Source organism: Salvelinus fontinalis, chromosome 26 (genome assembly GCF_029448725.1).
Source record: "Salvelinus fontinalis isolate EN_2023a chromosome 26, ASM2944872v1, whole genome shotgun sequence".
NCBI lineage: Eukaryota > Metazoa > Chordata > Actinopteri > Salmoniformes > Salmonidae > Salvelinus > Salvelinus fontinalis.
This window is the reverse complement of record NC_074690.1, coordinates 6,372,430-6,388,080: the sequence shown is the minus strand read 5'-3', so window position 1 is coordinate 6,388,080 and position 15,651 is coordinate 6,372,430. Positions and strand designations below refer to the sequence as shown.

Below are 15,651 nucleotides of genomic sequence, written 5' to 3'. Positions count from 1 at the left end.
CCATGTTGTTGTCATGTTGTGTTGCTACCATGTTGTTGTCATGTTGTGCTGCTACCATGTTGTGCTGCTACCATGTTGTTGTCATGTTGTGTTGCTACCATGTTGTTGTCATGTTGTGCTGCTACCATGTTGTTGTTATGTTGTGCTGCTACCATGTTGTTGTCATGTTGTGCTGCTACCATGTTATGTTGCTACCATGTTGTTGTCATGTTGTGTTTCTACCATGTTGTTGTCATGTTGTGTGTCTACCATGTTGTTGTCATGTTGTGTTGCTACCATGTTGTTGTCATGTTGTGCTGCTACCATGTTGTTGTCATGTTGTGTTGCTGCCATGTTGTTGTCATGTTGTGTTGCTACCATGTTGTTGTCATGTTGTGCTGCTACCATGTTGTTGTCATGTTGTGTTGCTGCCATGTTGTTGTTATGTTGTGTTGCTACCATGCTGTGTTGTCATGTGTTGCTACCATGCTATGTTGTTGTCTTAGGTCTCTCTTTATGTAGTGTTGTGTTGTCTCTCTTGTCGTGATGTGTGTATTGTCCTATATTTATATTGTATTTTTTATCCCAGGCCCCCGTCCCCGCAGGAGGCCTTTTGCCTTTTGGTAGGCCGTCATTGTAAATAAGACATTTGTTCTTAACTAACTTGCCTAGTTAAATAAATACATTTCCCTAATTTCATGTTGCTCTACTTTTAGGTGTACATCCTGTCTTTAAGTTTGGTGTGGGTTTTTCTTTTGTTTGCCTCTTCCTGGGTAAATTTAGTGGGTGTCTTTTAGGTCCCAGTTGTTGTTGCTAGTCAACTGTCAGTGGACACGAGTGTCTTTCAGAACATAAAACTACACCTGTTTCGTTTTGGTTGTTGATCAGTTCTCCCTTCTGTTTGAGCAACATTGTAGTTGTTGTGGAACATGACACTGGATTAGATTTGACTGGATTAGATTTGTCTGGATTAGATTTGTCTGGATTCAATTTGACTGGATTCGATTTGACTGGATTAGATTTGACTGGATTAGATTTGACTGGATTAGATTTGACTGGGTTAGATTTGTCTGGATTAGATTTGACTGGATTAGATTTGACTGGATTAGATTTGACTGGATTAGATTTGTCTGGATTCAATTTGACGGGATTAGATTTGTCTGGATTAGATTTGTCTGGATTCAATTTGACTGGATTAGATTTGACTGGATTCAATTTGACTGGATTAGATTTGACTGGATTAGATTTGACTGGATTAGATTTGACTGGATTAGATTTGACTGGATTAGATTTGACGGGATTAGATTTGTCTGGATTAGATTTGACTGGATTAGATTTGTCATCGACAGTGGACCAGATCAGCCTGTAATCCTAATGAATGTATAATAAATGTTGAAGTGGTTTAATCCACTGAATGGTTGTATTGGTGTGGTTAGGATTACTCTCCCCGATACTGAAACAGAAAAAACCACCATCTTTATTTCCTGAAGACATCTGTGGTGTATTCATTAGTGTACAGTCAATCAATCAATCAATCAAGTTTATATAGCCCTTCGTACATCAGCTAATATCTCGAAGTGCTGTACAGAAACCCAGCCTAAAACCCCAAACAGCAAGCAATGCAGGTGTAGAAGCACGGTGGCTAGGAAAAACTCCCTAGAAAGGCCAAAACCTAGGAATAAACCTAGAGAGGAACCAGGCTATGAGGGGTGGCCAGTCCTCTTCTGGCTGTGCCGGGTGGAGATTATAACAGAACTATGACAAGATGTTCAAAATGTTCATAAGTGACAAGCATGGTCAAATAATAATCATGAATAATTTTCAGTTGGCTTTTCATAGCCGTCCATTTTGGTAGCTTCCTCCCCAGTACCCGTTTGATTCCATTTGTTTTCTGTTTGCTTCTGATTCCCGCTTGGTTGGTTCCCTTCTCCTCAGACGGAGAGAATCTGTTGCTGTTTAACTCAGTTGACTCTCTACTGAAGGAGACCCAGGTGTGCTGGTGGTGGAACAGAACAAAGGGGATGGCTGAGCGTCCTTCAGGTGTTAATTAGGAAGAGCTGGTATACACAACATTTTAATACACAAACATTTTAGGACATTTAAAATAAATGTGGATATCTGTTGTTGCCTCTGGGCTCCGCCCCTACTGGTCAGGCTCCGCCCCTACTGGTCAGGCTCCGCCCCTACTGGTCAGTCCTCCTTCTTCTTCCTGGATGTGAATCTCCGCACGCACAGCGACAAGCACTTTAACGTCACCACGACAACGGACGTCGCCACGGCGATCAACAGGCCAATCACATCCAAGCTGTGGTACTGGAACCAGTTGAGGTCTTGGGCGGCGGCTCTCAGGTGGCCCGCCCCTTTGTGACGCATCACAAACTCTGTCCAATAGACAGAGAGCTCCAGGGGGTCCACTGGTTGGTCCTTGTGAATGGCTGAGAGCTTCAGTACACTGGACTTATACCTGCAGAAAGACACACCATAACCCGATTACCAACCGGGCTGGACTTATACCTGTAGAAAGACACACCATGACCTGATTACCAACCGGGCTGGACTTATACCTGCAGAAAGACACACCATGACCCGATTACCAACCGGGCTGGACTTATACCTGCAGAAAGACACACCATGACCCGATTACCAACCGGGCTGGACTTATACCTGCAGAAAGACACACCATGACCTGATTACCAACTGGGCACGCAGGGGAGAAAATCCCCAGAAGCCTCAGCCTCTCTAATTTAATTCTAATGTTTGATGCACCCACATATTATGCAGATGTTAACGCAGGTGCAGCAAAATGCTTGTGTTCCAACAGTGCAGTAAAAATACCTAACAATATACAACAAATACCCCAAAATAAAAATAAAGGAATTAAGAAATATCAGAACGAACAATGTCAGAGACTGGAATATAACTATATAGTGGTGTGTATAGACAGAATAGAGAGTATAGACAGAATGGACAGCAGTAGTTATATAGGATGAACCAGGACTAGAATACAGTATGAAGTGGACAGCAGTAGTTATATAGGATGAACCAGGACTAGAATACAGTATGAAGTGGACAGCAGTAGTTATATAGGATGAACCAGGACTAGAATACAGTATGAAGTGGACAGCAGTAGTTATATAGGATGAACCAGGACTAGAATACAGTATGAAGTGGACAGCAGTAGTTATATAGGATGAACCAGGACTAGAATACAGTATTATACATATGAAGTGGACAGCAGTAGTTATATATGATGAACCAGGACTAGAATACAGTATGAAGTGGACAGCAGTAGTTATATAGGATGAACCAGGACTAGAATACAGTATTATACATATGAAGTGGACAGCAGTAGTTATATAGGATGAACCAGGACTAGAATACAGTATTATACATATGAAGTGGACAGCAGTAGTTATATAGGATGAACCAGGACTAGAATACAGTATGAAGTGGACAGCAGTAGTTATATAGGATGAACCAGGACTAGAATACAGTATGAAGTGGACAGCAGTAGTTATATAGGATGAACCAGGACTAGAATACAGTATGAAGTGGACAGCAGTAGTTATATAGGATGAACCAGGACTAGAATACAGTATTATACATATGAAGTGGACAGCAGTAGTTATATATGATGAACCAGGACTAGAATACAGTATGAAGTGGACAGCAGTAGTTATATAGGATGAACCAGGACTAGAATACAGTATTATACATATGAAGTGGACAGCAGTAGTTATATAGGATGAACCAGGACTAGAATACAGTATTATACATATGAAGTGGACAGCAGTAGTTATATAGGATGAACCAGGACTAGAATACAGTACAAACTCAACATGTAAAGTGTTGGTTCCATGTGTAATACAAAATCCCAGAAATGTTCAATACACACAAAAAGCTTATTTCTCTAAAAATATGGTGCACAAATTTGTTTACATCCCTGTTAGTGAGCATTTCTCCCTTTGCCAAGATAATCCATCTACCTGACAGGTGTGGCATATCATGAAACTGATTAAACAGCATGATCATTACACAGGTGCACCTTGTGCTGGGGACAATAAAAGGCCACTCTAAAATGAGCAGTTTTATCACACGACACAATACCACAGATGTCTGAAGTTTTGAGGGAGCGTGTAATTGGCATGCTGACTGCAGGAAGGTCCACCAGAGCTGTTGCCAGAGAATTTTATGTTAATTTCTCTACCATAAGCCTCCAACGTCGTTTTAGAGAATTTGGCAGTACGTCCAGCCAGCCTCACAACTGCAGACCTCGTGTATGGCGTTGTGTGGGTTAGCTGATGTCAACGTTGTGAACAGAGTGCCCCATGGTGGCGGTGGGGTTATGGTATGGGCAGGTATAAGCTACGGAAAACGAACACAATTGCTGTTTATTGACGGCAATTAGAACATTTGAATGCACAGAGTTACCGTGATGAGATCCTGAGGTCCATTGTCGTGCCATTCATCCGCCTCCATCACCTCATGTTTCAGCATGATGATGCACAGCCCCGTGTCACAAGGATCTTTACACTTCCTGGAAGCTGAAAATGTCCCAGTGATATGCCCCAAAATGTCCCAGGGAAATGCCCCAAAATGTCCCAGGGAAATGCCCCAAAATGTCCCAGGGAAATGCCCCAAAATGTCCCAGGGATATGCCCCAAAATGTCCCAGGGAAATGCCCCAAAATGTCCCAGGGAAATGCCCCAAAATGTCCCAGGGATATGCCCCAAAATGTCCCAGGGAATAAGCTGAATTTCTTCAGCCTCCTGACGTTGAAGAGGTGCAGATCACACTGTCAGTGTGGATGGACTTTAGAAACTTAAAACTGAAACATTCTTAGAACCCACACTGGGGCAGTGTAGCAAACACCATGCTTTACCGACTGACGTCTCTCACACTCCTCTGACCGTCTCTCACACTCCTCTGACCGTCTCTCACACTCCTCTGACCGTCTCTCACACTCCTCTGACCGTCTCTCACACTCCTCTGACCGTCTCTCACACTCCTCTGACCGTCTCTCACACTCCTCTGACCGTCTCTCACACTCCTCTGACCGTCTCTCACACTCCTCTGACCGTCTCTCACACTCCTCTGACCGTCTCTCACACTCCTCTGACCGTCTCTCACACTCCTCTGACCGTCTCTCACACTCCTCTGACCGTCTCTCACACTCCTCTGACCGTCTCTCACACTCCTCTGACCGTCTCTCACACTCCTCTGACCGTCTCTCACACTCCTCTGACCGTCTCTCACACTCCTCTGACCGTCTCTCACACTCCTCTGACCGTCTCTCACACTCCTCTGACCGTCTCTCACACTCCTCTGACCGTCTCTCACACTCCTCTGACCGTCTCTCTCACTCCTCTGACCGTCTCTCACACTCCTCTGACCGTCTCTCACACTCCTCTGACCGTCTCTCACACTCCTCTGACCGTCTCTCACACTCCTCTGACCGTCTCTCACACTCCTCTGACCGTCTCTCACACTCCTCTGACCGTCTCACCTGGGGTTGTTGACAACCTCGTCCAGCGCCTGTAGTAGTGTTTCTACGGTGATATGATTAATATCCAGGACCACGCCCACTCCCTTACTGGCCAATCGCTGAGCGTTGTCAGGTTGGTCGCCAAACAGCGGCAGCATCACCATGGGAACGGCGTGACACACCCCCTCGTACAGACCATGTGTCCCACTGTGGGTCAGGAAGGCCCGTGCACCATGATGAGCTAACACACACAGATCAGACACACAGATAAGACAGATCAGACACACAGATTAGACAGACAGATCAGACAGATCAGACACACAGATAAGACAGATCAGACACACAGATCAGACAGACAGATCAGACAGATCAGACACACAGACAGATCAGACAGACAGAAGAAACAGACAGATCAGACAGATCAGACAGATCAGACAGATTAAACAGATCAGACAGACAGATCAGACAGACAGATCAGACAGACAGATTAAACAGATCAGACAGACAGATCAGACAGACAGATTAAACAGATCAGACAGACAGATCAGACAGACAGATCAGACAGATCAGACAGACAGATTAAACAGATCAGACAGACAGATCAGACAGACATATTAAACAGATCAGACAGACAGATCAGACAGACAGATCAGACAGACAGATCAGACAGATCAGACAGATCAGACAGACAGATCAGACAGACAGATTAGGCAGATCAGACAGACAGATTAGACAGACAGATCAGACAGATCAGACAGACAGATCAGACAGATCAGACAGATCAGACAGACAGATCAGACAGATCAGACAGACAGATTAGGCAGATCAGACAGACAGATTAGACAGATCAGACAGAATGATCAGACAGACAGATTAGACAGATCCGGGGACATTTTGCGTTTATATGTTTTTTCAGTATAGATCTACGTACCCAGCAGGTCAGTCTGAGGGATCCACTTCCTCATCTGTCTGTTCTAGATCTACGTACCCAGCAGGTCATTCTGAGGGATCCACTTCCTCATCTGTCTGTTCTAGATCTACGTACCCAGCAGGTCATTCTGAGGGATCCACTTCCTCATCTGTCTGTTCTAGATCTACGTACCCAGCAGGTCATTCTGAGGGATCCACTTCCTCATCTGTCTGTTCTAGATCTACGTACCCAGCAGGTCATTCTGAGGGATCCACTTCCTCATCTGTCTGTTTTAGATCTACGTACCCAGCAGATCATTCTGAGGGATCCACTTCCTCATCTGCCTGTTATAGATCTACGTACCCAGCAGGTCATTCTGAGGGATCCACTTCCTCATCTGTCTGTTCTAGATCTACGTACCCAGCAGGTCATTCTGAGGGATCCACTTCCTCATCTGTCTGTTCTAGATCTACGTACCCAGCAGATCATTCTGAGGGATCCACTTCCTCATCTGCCTGTTATAGATCTACGTACCCAGCAGGTCATTCTGAGGGATCCACTTCCTCATCTGTCTGTTCTAGATCTACGTACCCAGCAGATCATTCTGAGGGATCCACTTCCTCATCTGCCTGTTATAGATCTACGTACCCAGCAGGTCATTCTGAGGGATCCACTTCCTCATCTGTCTGTTCTAGATCTACGTACCCAGCAGGTCATTCTGAGGGATCCACTTCCTCATCTGTCTGTTCTAGATCTACGTACCCAGCAGATCATTCTGAGGGATCCACTTCCTCATCTGTCTGTTCTAGATCTACGTACCCAGCAGGTCATTCTGAGGGATCCACTTCCTCATCTGTCTGTTCTAGATCTACGTACCCAGCAGGTCATTCTGAGGGATCCACTTCCTCATCTGTCTGTTCTAGATCTACGTACCCAGCAGATCATTCTGAGGGATCCACTTCCTCATCTGTCTGTTCTAGATCTACGTACCCAGCAGGTCATTCTGAGGGATCCACTTCCTCATCTGTCTGTTCTAGATCTACGTACCCAGCAGGTCATTCTGAGGGATCCACTTCCTCATCTGTCTGTTCTAGATCTACGTACCCAGCAGATCATTCTGAGGGATCCACTTCCTCATCTGTCTGTTCTAGATCTACGTACCCAGCAGGTCATTCTGAGGGATCCACTTCCTCATCTGTCTGTTCTAGATCTACGTACCCAGCAGGTCATTCTGAGGGATCCACTTCCTCATCTGTCTGTTCTAGATCTACGTACCCAGCAGGTCATTCTGAGGGATCCACTTCCTCATCTGTCTGTTCTAGATCTACGTACCCAGCAGGTCATTCTGAGGGATCCACTTCCTCATCTGCCTGTTATAGATCTACGTACCCAGCAGGTCATTCTGAGGGATCCACTTCCTCATCTATCTGTTCTAGATCTACGTACCCAGCAGGTCATTCTGAGGGATCCACTTCCTCATCTGTCTGTTCTAGATCTACGTACCCAGCAGGTCATTCTGAGGGATCCACTTCCTCATCTGTCTGTTCTAGATCTACGTACCCAGCAGGTCATTCTGAGGGATCCACTTCCTCATCTGCCTGTTATAGATCTACGTACCCAGCAGGTCATTCTGAGGGATCCACTTCCTCATCTATCTGTTCTAGATCTACGTACCCAGCAGGTCATTCTGAGGGATCCACTTCCTCATCTGTCTGTTCTAGATCTACGTACCCAGCAGATCATTCTGAAGGATCCACTTCCTCATCTGTCTGTTCTAGATCTACGTACCCAGCAGGTCATTCTGAGGGATCCACTTCCTCATCTGTCTGTTCTAGATCTACATACCCAGCAGATCATTCTGAGGGATCCACTTCCTCATCTGTCTGTTCTAGATCTACGTACCCAGCAGGTCATTCTGAGGGATCCACTTCCTCATCTGTCTGTTCTAGATCTACGTACCCAGCAGGTCATTCTGAGGGATCCACTTCCTCATCTGTCTGTTCTAGATCTACGTACCCAGCAGATCATTCTGAAGGATCCACTTCCTCATCTGTCTGTTCTAGATCTACGTACCCAGCAGGTCATTCTGAGGGATCCACTTCCTCATCTGTCTGTTCTAGATCTACATACCCAGCAGATCATTCTGAGGGATCCACTTCCTCATCTGTCTGTTCTAGATCTACGTACCCAGCAGGTCATTCTGAGGGATCCACTTCCTCATCTGTCTGTTCTAGATCTACGTACCCAGCAGGTCATTCTGAGGGATCCACTTCCTCATCTGTCTGTTCTAGATCTACGTACCCAGCAGGTCATTCTGAGGGATCCACTTCATCATCTTCACGTTGTCTGGAACGTTGCCAGGAACCGGCCCAGAGTACCGCCACAGGACCTACACACACACACACACACACACACACACACACACACACACACACACACACACAGGTTAGTTGACGGTATCTTAGTGTGAGGATCTGACTGTGTTTACCTTCTGTGGTATGAGGGTGAAGGCCTGTAGGAAGACGAGAGTGATGTCTTCTGGGAGAGACGCCACCATGGAGCCCAGAGAGAACACGATGAAGCCATCGTCCCCTGATACCCACTGCTCCAGCTCCTACACACACACACACACACACACACACACACACACACACACACACACACACACACACACACACACACACACACACACACACACACACACACAGTTAATATAGCAAATTGAATTAGCAGACAGCAAGAGCATTTTAACCCTTCGTCAGCACAGTGTTTTTGACCAATCAACAAACACACTCACCCGTGGCAGAGGGTTCCTGACATGGCAGTTGATCCCTCCCACCAGCACCATATTAGGCATGAGGGGGCGAGGAAACTCCAGCGTAAAGTCATACCTTAACAACAAAATGTTGGAGAGTGTGTGATGAACTGCAGTCGTACCTTAGCAACCAGAATGTGTGTGCAGGGGAACTGTAGTCGTACCTTAGCAACCAGAATGTGTGTGCAGGGGAACTGCAGTCGTACCTTAGCAACCAGAATGTGTGTGCAGGGGAACTGTAGTCGTACCTTAGCAACCAGAATGTGTGTGCAGGGGAACTGCAGTCGTACCTTAGCAACCAGAATGTGTGTGCAGGGGAACTGTAGTCGTACCTTAGCAACCAGAATGTGTGTGCAGGGGAACTGCAGTCGTACCTTAGCAACCAGAATGTGTGTTCAGGGGAACTGCAGTCGTACCTTAGCAACCAGAATGTGTGTGCAGGGGAACTGTAGTCGTACCTTAGCAACCAGAATGTGTGTGCAGGGGAACTGTAGTCGTACCTTAGCAACCAGAATGTGTGTGCAGGGGAACTGCAGTCGTACCTTAGCAACCAGAATGTGTGTGCAGGGGAACTGTAGTCGTACCTTAGCAACCAGAATGTGTGTGCAGGGGAACTGCAGTCGTACCTTAGCAACCAGAATGTGTGTGCAGGGGAACTGTAGTCGTACCTTAGCAACCAGAATGTGTGTGCAGGGGAACTGTAGTCGTACCTTAGCAACCAGAATGTGTGTGCAGGGGAACTGCAGTCGTACCTTAGCAACCAGAATGTGTGTTCAGGGGAACTGCAGTCGTACCTTAGCAACCAGAATGTGTGTGCAGGGGAACTGCAGTCGTACCTTAGCAACCAGATGGCGGTGTCTGCCAGTATCTCGGCCACACCCACATCCTCTCCCAGGAAGCGATTGGCCAGCTGGTCGAAGCGCCAGTAAAGCAGTCGGCATAGCAACGGCTCCACCAGACTCACCTATAGAACCAGATGAAGAAGGTGTGTGGTTTGTATGAATGAGTGAGTGAGTGTGAATGAGTGAGTGTGAATGAGTGAGTGAGTGAGTGTGGATAAGTGAGTGAGTGAGTGTGAATGAGTGAGTGAGTGTGAATGAGTGAGTGTGAATGAGTGAGTGAGTGTGAATGAGTGTGAATGAGTGAGTGAGTGTGAATGAGTGAGTGCAAATTAGTGAGTGCGAATTAGTGAGTGTGAATGAGTGTAAATGAGTGTGAATGAGTGTGAATGAGTGAGTGTGAGTGAGTACAAATGAGTGTGAATGCGTGTGAATGAGTGAGTGAGTGTGAATGCGTGTGAATGAGTGAGTGAGCGTGAATGGGTGAGGGTACATGAGTCCATGTACAGTTGAAGTCAGAAGTTTACATACACCTTAGCCAAATACATTTAAACTCAGTTTTTCACAATTCCTGACATTTAATCCTAGTGAAAATTCCCTGTCTTAGGTCAGTTAGGATCACCACTTTATTTTAAGAATGTGAAATGTCAGAATAATAGTAGAGAGAATGATTTCTTTCAGCTTTTATTTCTTTCATCACATTCCCAGTGGGTCAGAAGTTTACATACACTCAATTAGTATTTGGTAGCATTGCCTTTAAATTGATTAACTTGGGTCATACGTTTTCGGGTAGCCGTCCACAAGCTTCCCACAATAAGTTGGGTGAATTTTGTCCCATTCCTCCTGACAGAGCTGGTGTAACTGAGTCAGGTTTGTAGACCTCCTTGCTCGCACATGCTTTTTCAGTTCTGCCCACAAATGTTCTATAGGATTGAGGTCAGGGCTTTGTGGTGGCCACTCCAATACCTTGATCTTGTTGTCCTTAAGCCATTTTGCCACAACTTTGGAAGTATGCTTGGGGTCATTGTCCATTTGGAAGACCCATTCACGACCAAGCTTTAACTTCCTGACTGATGTCATGAGATTTTGGTTTAATATATCCACATTATTTTCCTGCCTCATGATGCCATCTATTTTGTGAAGTGCACCAGTCCCTCCTGCAGCAATGCACCCCCACAGCATGATACTGCCACCCCCGTGCTTCACGGTTGGGATGGTGTTCTTCGGCTTGCAAGCCTCCCCCTTTTTCCTCCAAACATAACGATGGTCGTTCTGGCCAAACAGATCTTTTTTTGTTTCATCAGACCAGAGGACATTTCTCCAAAAAGTACGATCTTTGTCCCCATGTGCAGTTGTAAACCGTAGTCTGGCTTTTTTATGGCAGTTTTGGAGCAGTGGCTTCTTCCTTGCTGAGTGGCCTTTCAGGTTATGTCAAAATAGGACTATTTTTACTGTGGATATAGATACTTTTGTACCTGTTTCCTCCAGCATCTTCACAAGGTCCTTTGCTGTTGTTATGGGATTGATTTGCACTTTTCGTACCAAAGTATGTTCATCTCTAGGAGACAGAACGCGTCTCCTTCCTGAGCGGTATGACGGCTGCGTGGACCCATGGTGTTTATACTTGCGTACTATTGTTTGTACAGATAAACGTGGTACCTTCAGGTGTTTGGAAATTGCTCCCAAGGATGAACCAGACTTGTGGAGGTCTATAATTTTTTTTCTGAGGTCTTTGCGGATTTCTTTTGATTTCCCCATGATGTCAAGCAGATGCACTCAGTTTGAAGGTAGGCCTTGAAATACATCCCCAGGTACACCTCCAATTGACTCAAATTGTCAATTAGCCTATCAGAAGCTTCTAAAGCCATGACATCATTTTCTGGAATTTTCCAAGCTGTTTAAAGGCACAGTCAACTTAGTGTATGTAAACTTCTGACCCGCTGGAATTGTGATACAGTGAATTATAAGTGAAATAATCTGTCTGTAAACAATTGTTGGAAAAATTACTTGTGTCATGCACAAAGTAGATGTCCTAACTGACTTGCGAAAACTATAGTTTGTTAGCAAGAAATTTGTGGAGTGGTTGAAGAACGACTTTTAATGACTCCAACCTAAGAGTATGTAAACTTCCGACTTCAACTGTATGTGTTTTTGCATGTGTGTACGGTTGTGTCATGTGTGTGTGTGTGCGTGCATGTGCAGTGTGTGTGTGTGTGTGTGTGTGTGTGCGTACGGTCGTGTGTGTGTCCTCACCAGTACATTGCCCACCCTCTGTGGAAAGCTCATACTATGTGTGTATTTGGTGAAGAAGCGCGGAACGTAAGATGGAGGAGAGGGGCAGGCGGCGGACGTCAGGTCCAGACCACAGGGGATCCCTCTGAGCAGACACACAGACGGAACGCCCAGACGCCTGGCTATCAGACTGCCTGTAGGGACCAGCGGGTCGGTCAACACCGCATCAAAACCCTGGAGAGGAGGGATAGATGGGGAGAGGGGATAGAGGGAGGGATGGAGAGAGGGAGAGAGAGGGAGGGAAGGAGAGAGGGAGAGGGAGAGAGAGGGAGACAGGGAGAGAGGGAGGGATAGAGAGAGGGAGAGAGAGGGAGGGAAAGAGAGAGGGAGAGAGAGGGAAGGAGAGGGGGAAGGAGAGAGGGAGGGAAGGAGAGAGGGGAGAGAGAGATAGGGAGTGAAGGAGAGAGGAAGGAGAGAGAGAGGGAGAGGGAGGGAATGAGAGAGGGGAGGAGAGAGGGGGAGAGAGAGACAGGGAGGGAAGGAGAGAGGGAGAGAGGGAGGTAAGGAGGAGGGACACACAAGCTCACAAGACCTCTCTCACACACACACACACACACACACACCCTGACTGACCTGCTGTTCCAGAGATGTGATTAGTGTGGTGTTGAACAGCAGACTCTCAGCAGTAGTCAGTATGAAGGAGCTGACACTCTGGATATTAGCCATGTGTTGAGTCATCCGCTCCACTAGGGGCAGTGTGGCAGCACGCAGGTTATCTTTATGCTTGTCCATCAGCATGTCCACTGTCTCCTGGCCGTAGGGGACAGGATATGACACAGTCCTGCAGTTGCTGCTGGGGCCCAGACGCATGCTCACCTCGGGGATCACCACGGTAACCTGGTGTCCACGACGACCCATCTCCTCGGTGATGGCCTTAACCCCCACCCAGTGGCTTCCGTCCATCGGGACTACCAGCAGACGGCCCACGTAACCAGTTGGACCACCGACAGTTTGACCAATTACAATCTCAGGGCTACTAGTATCATCAGTTAGATGGTCTGCTCTACCGGGTGAACCGTTCTCTGTACTACCACCAGTCTCTCTACTACCACCACCAGTCTCTATACTACCACCACCAGTCTCTATACTACCACCACCAGTCTCTATACTACCACCAGTCTCTATACTACCACCACCAGTCTCTATACTACCACCACCAGTCTCTATACTACCACCACCAGTCTCTATACTACCACCACCAGTCTCTATACTACCACCACCAGTCTCTATACTACCAACAGTCTCTATACTACTACCAACAGTCTCTATACTACCACCACCAGTCTCTATACTACCACCAGTCTCTATACTACCACCAGTCTCTATACTACTACCAACAGTCTCTATACTACCACCACCAGTCTCTATACTACCACCAGTCTCTATACTACCACCAGTCTCTATACTACTACCACCAGTCTCTATACTACCACCAGTCTCTATACTACCACCGTTCTCTGTACTACCACCAGTCTCTATACCACCACCACCAGTCTTTCGAGCCACACTCTGCCCCAGAGTTGTAGTCAGCAACAGGCACATACCCACAACTGCTGTTACCCCCATTTCTCTCTCTCTCTCTTTCTCTCTGTCTCTCTCTTTCTCTCAGCCGTTGATCACTACAAGTTAAATGAGAACCTTTCTTGACTGTCTTCTTGTGTTCTGGTCATGTGTTGTCTTCCTAATCTTTGTCTTTTGTCTTTGTCTTTGTCCCTCTCTCACTCACTCTGCTTCCTAATCTCTCTGGGACTGGGTTGGTCTGAATTCCTCTGTCACAGGAGAGGGAATAGCAGCTCTTAATAAGGTCTGGAATGGAGTGAACGGAATGGAATTGATGTATTTCAAATCAAATGTTGGGTTGGTGCCATTAGTCACGTGCGCCGAATACAACAGGTGTAGATCTTACAGTGAAAAGCTGAATTCAACAGGTGAAGATCTCACAGTGAAATGCTTACTCACGAGCCCCTAACCAACAATGCAGTTTAAAAAAATATGGATAAGAATAAGAAATAAAAGTAACAAGTAATTAAAGAGCAGCAGTAAAATAACAACATATACAGGGGGGGTACCGGTACAGAGTCAATGTGTGGGGGCACCGGTTAGTTGAGGTAGTATGTACATGTAGGTAGAGTTAATTAAAGTGAATATGCATAGATGATAACTAGAGAGTGGCAGTGGTGTGGAGAGGGGTGGGTGTGGGGCAATGTGAATAATCTGGGTAGCCATTTGACTAGATGTTCAGGAGGGCTTGGGGGTAGAAGCTGTTGAGAAGCCTCTTGGACCTAGACTTTTTTCAGGGCTTTCCTCTGACACCGCCTGGTATAGAGGTCCTGGATGGCAGGAAGCTTGGCCCCAGTGATGTACTGGGCTGTACGCACTACCCTCTGTAGTGCCTTGCGGTCGGAGGCCGAGCAGTTGCCGTACCAGACAGTGATGCAACCAGTCAGGATGCTCTCGATGGTGCAGCAGCAGAACATTTTGAGGATCTGAGGACCCGTGCCAAATCTTTTCAGTCTCCTGAGGGGAAATAGGTTTTGTCGTGCCTGCTTCACGACTGTCTTGGTGTGCTTGGACCATGTTAGTTTGTTGGTGATGTGGACACCAAGGAACTTGAAGCTCTCAACCTGCTCTACTACAGCCCCGTCGATGAGAATGGGGATGTGCTCGGTCCTCTTTTTCCTGTAGTCCACAATCATCTCCTTAGTCTTGATCACGTTGAGTGATAGGTTGTTGTCCTGGCACCACACTGTCAGGTCTCTGACCTCCTCCCTATAGGCTGTCTCGTCGTTGTCGGTGATCAGGCCTACCACTGTTGTATCATCGGCAAATTTAATGATGGTGTTGGAGTCGTGCCTGACCGTGCAGTCATGAGTGAACAGGGAGTACAGGAGGAGCAAAGCACGCACCCCTGAGGGGCTCCTGTGTTGAGGATTAGTGTGGCGGATATGTTGTTACCTACCCTTACCACCTGGGGGGCGGCCCGTCAGCAAGTCCAGGATCCAGTTGCAGAGGGAGGTGTTTAGTCCCAGGATCCTTAGCTTAGTGATGAGCTTGGAGGACACTATGGTGTTGAACGCTGAGCTGTAGTCAATGAACAACATTCTCACATAGGTGTTCCTTTTGTCCAGGTGGGAAAGGACAGTGTGGAGATAGAGATTGCGTCATCTGTGGATCTGTTGGGGCGGTATGCAAATTGTAATGGGTCTAGGGTTTCTGGGATGATGGTGTTGATGTGAGCCATGACCAGCCTTTCAAAGCACTTCATGGCTACAGACGTGTGTCCTACGGGTCAGTAGTCATTTAGGCAGGTTACCTTGGTGTTCTTGGGCAC

The 15,651-nt window shown here is 46.6% G+C and overlaps 1 protein-coding gene across 2 annotated transcripts; it reads right to left on the bottom strand.

Moving 5' to 3' along the window:
• Nucleotides 1-1,438: 1,438 nt before the first annotated feature.
• On the bottom strand, nucleotides 1,439-14,086 carry LOC129823582 (UDP-glucuronosyltransferase 1-6-like). Of its 2 annotated transcripts, none has more exons than XM_055882426.1 (8): nucleotides 12,894-14,086; nucleotides 12,282-12,494; nucleotides 10,026-10,153; nucleotides 9,172-9,265; nucleotides 8,863-8,988; nucleotides 8,676-8,763; nucleotides 5,486-5,705; nucleotides 1,439-2,443 (listed from the first exon to the last, which is right to left on the bottom strand). In XM_055882426.1, the coding sequence occupies exons 1-8, from the start codon at nucleotides 13,884-13,886 to the stop codon at nucleotides 2,170-2,172; spliced, it is 2,136 nt and encodes a 711-aa protein (XP_055738401.1). In that variant the 5' UTR covers nucleotides 13,887-14,086; the 3' UTR covers nucleotides 1,439-2,169. The 2 variants fall into 2 exon arrangements, with proteins under 2 accessions (XP_055738401.1, XP_055738400.1); XM_055882425.1 differs by lacking the exon at nucleotides 1,439-2,443 and adding an exon at nucleotides 2,450-2,643 and having other exon boundaries at nucleotides 12,894-13,944.
• Nucleotides 14,087-15,651: the final 1,565 nt, after the last annotated feature.

Coding starts and splice junctions, on each gene's coding strand:
- LOC129823582 (XM_055882426.1), bottom strand. CDS start 13,886: ATGGGGGTAACAGCAGTTGTGGGTATGTGCCTGTTGCTGACTACAACT. Junction 8,764..8,862: donor TCACCCTCATACCACAGAAG/GTAAACACAGTC, acceptor GTGTGTGTGTAG/GTCCTGTGGCGGTACTCTGG. Junction 2,444..5,485: donor GAGGTTGTCAACAACCCCAG/GTGAGACGGTCA, acceptor GTCTTTCTGCAG/GTATAAGTCCAGTGTACTGA.